The following is a 1,701-nucleotide window of genomic DNA, read 5'->3' as shown; positions in this document are numbered from 1 at the left end:
CGACTGATGATTATACGACTGAAGATTATACGACTGAGGATTATACGTCAACACGTCAATGAAACATGGGAGTTAGCAGTTGACTGGTTTATTATAAAAAGTGCAAATTACCCTCCACCGTACAATTATAAAAGCCGATGGTTGTTCCATCTTCTCCCCATCTAAATCTAAAGTACTTTCGTAAGTCTAGCAAACATAAAATACATACATTTCGATGCTTCTAAAAACCTGTCTCTTAATAATCTATAGGTATATAATTACAATACTGCCGCCTAGATAGGCACAAACTACACATTTTGGATGGATCGAGCTTGTGCTCGCCTGACTCGGTTTAGTGCGCGTAGTTCATGCGCAGACGCACCCGATGCCGTCGGCGGTGGCGAGTGAGGACCGCGTGCGGACGACTCATGATTACTTTCGACTTCATTTCCGACTGCGTCCGCACCCGGCGCGTCCCGCTCGTTTCCCCCGACCGAATCATCGGATGCGTCTTCGAACGCATTCTTCTCAGCATCCTTGCCCAATTCCGACTCAGAGGGGGATGAATTGACGTTTTTAACATTTGGTACGATACTGGCACAGGTTAAGGAATACCGATTTTTGTTTGTCACTTTGGTCCGCGTGCCTTCGCCACTGAACTCCATTGCCCATATCAATTTTAAAGGAAACTGAGCCAGTCTTTTTCACCATCATACCCTCGGCCCATTTATCCCCCTTTACCGAATAATCCCGGGCCAGTACCGTGTCCTCGACGTCAATGTGGCGCGGCGCTCCGCCAGCGGTGCGCACTTGCCGTTCTTGTGCCGCGCGTGCCGCCGCCGCCACGTCGGGCCGCATCGCGTCGAGCCGCCCGCGCAATCGCCTGCCTTCCAGCGCTACTGCCGGTTGTTGCATGTTCACAATTCCTATATTGAAATAGAAACCGATTTAAAGCATTAAAATAAATAAAATTAAAATTGTTTATTCAGTAACATAATGTACAGAGAAAACTAAAGACTACTTATGCGATTTAATGTAAAAATAACACATGTACCTGAACTAGGAATTTCCTGTATTTCAGGTAAAAAGTACTACTAATTATAAAACGTGGATACTATTAATATTATAAATACTTTTTAGGAGAATCTTATGAAATAAAATTAAACAATAAATTGCCAGTCAAGAAAAAAATTTACACTTATACAAGACAAAACTTATTTTACGATAATAAATAAATTCTCTGTATCCTCATAGGACATATTTTGAAGAGCTTCTTGGAGAATTTTCTTTACCTTGAAGCAACAGAAATTATAAATGGAATATTTGGCGTTTAATTTATTGTACAAAAATGGTCCAAGAAACACAAAAAAATCTTGAAATAAAAGTATGTTTTGATGATATAATTTTGGGGCAGACAATATCTTTTCGTCTTTTATTAGTGTTTTCAGGAATATATGGGAGCAATACGTGCTGTTTGAGGACTGTGGACTAAATAAATAATTGCCTTACAGTTAATACTTTACATGACTTATACAGAAGGTCAGTGGGGTAACGGAAAGGGCGGTAGGTAGAAACCTTTAGGACAGCTCGCTGTAAAGTAGTTTTAGCTATACCACCCCATGATGTAATGCAGTAAGTAATTAATGATTGGCATAATGCATAATAAACTTGCCTGATTATTTTAAAATCAGCAGAAACGCGTAGTTTTTTAAACACAAACAT

General features: G+C 40.3%; 1 protein-coding gene across 1 annotated transcript in view; it reads left to right on the top strand.

The window, feature by feature from the left end:
* LOC113227035 (pancreatic triacylglycerol lipase-like) overlaps window positions 1-1,005 on the top strand; it is a 5,105-nt gene extending 4,100 nt beyond the window's left edge. The window contains exon 7 of the mRNA XM_026459900.1: window positions 25-1,005. Within this exon, the coding sequence (XP_026315685.1) occupies window positions 25-62 (38 nt within the window). The 3' untranslated portion in view covers window positions 63-1,005. The remainder of the gene's footprint in view (window positions 1-24) is intronic.
* Window positions 1,006-1,701: the final 696 nt, after the last annotated feature.

Source organism: Hyposmocoma kahamanoa, unplaced genomic scaffold (assembly GCF_003589595.1).
Source record: "Hyposmocoma kahamanoa isolate Upper Pololo Valley unplaced genomic scaffold, ASM358959v1 202, whole genome shotgun sequence".
In the NCBI taxonomy this organism is placed as follows: domain Eukaryota; kingdom Metazoa; phylum Arthropoda; class Insecta; order Lepidoptera; family Cosmopterigidae; genus Hyposmocoma; species Hyposmocoma kahamanoa.
This window is presented reverse-complemented; position numbering and strand designations above follow the sequence as displayed.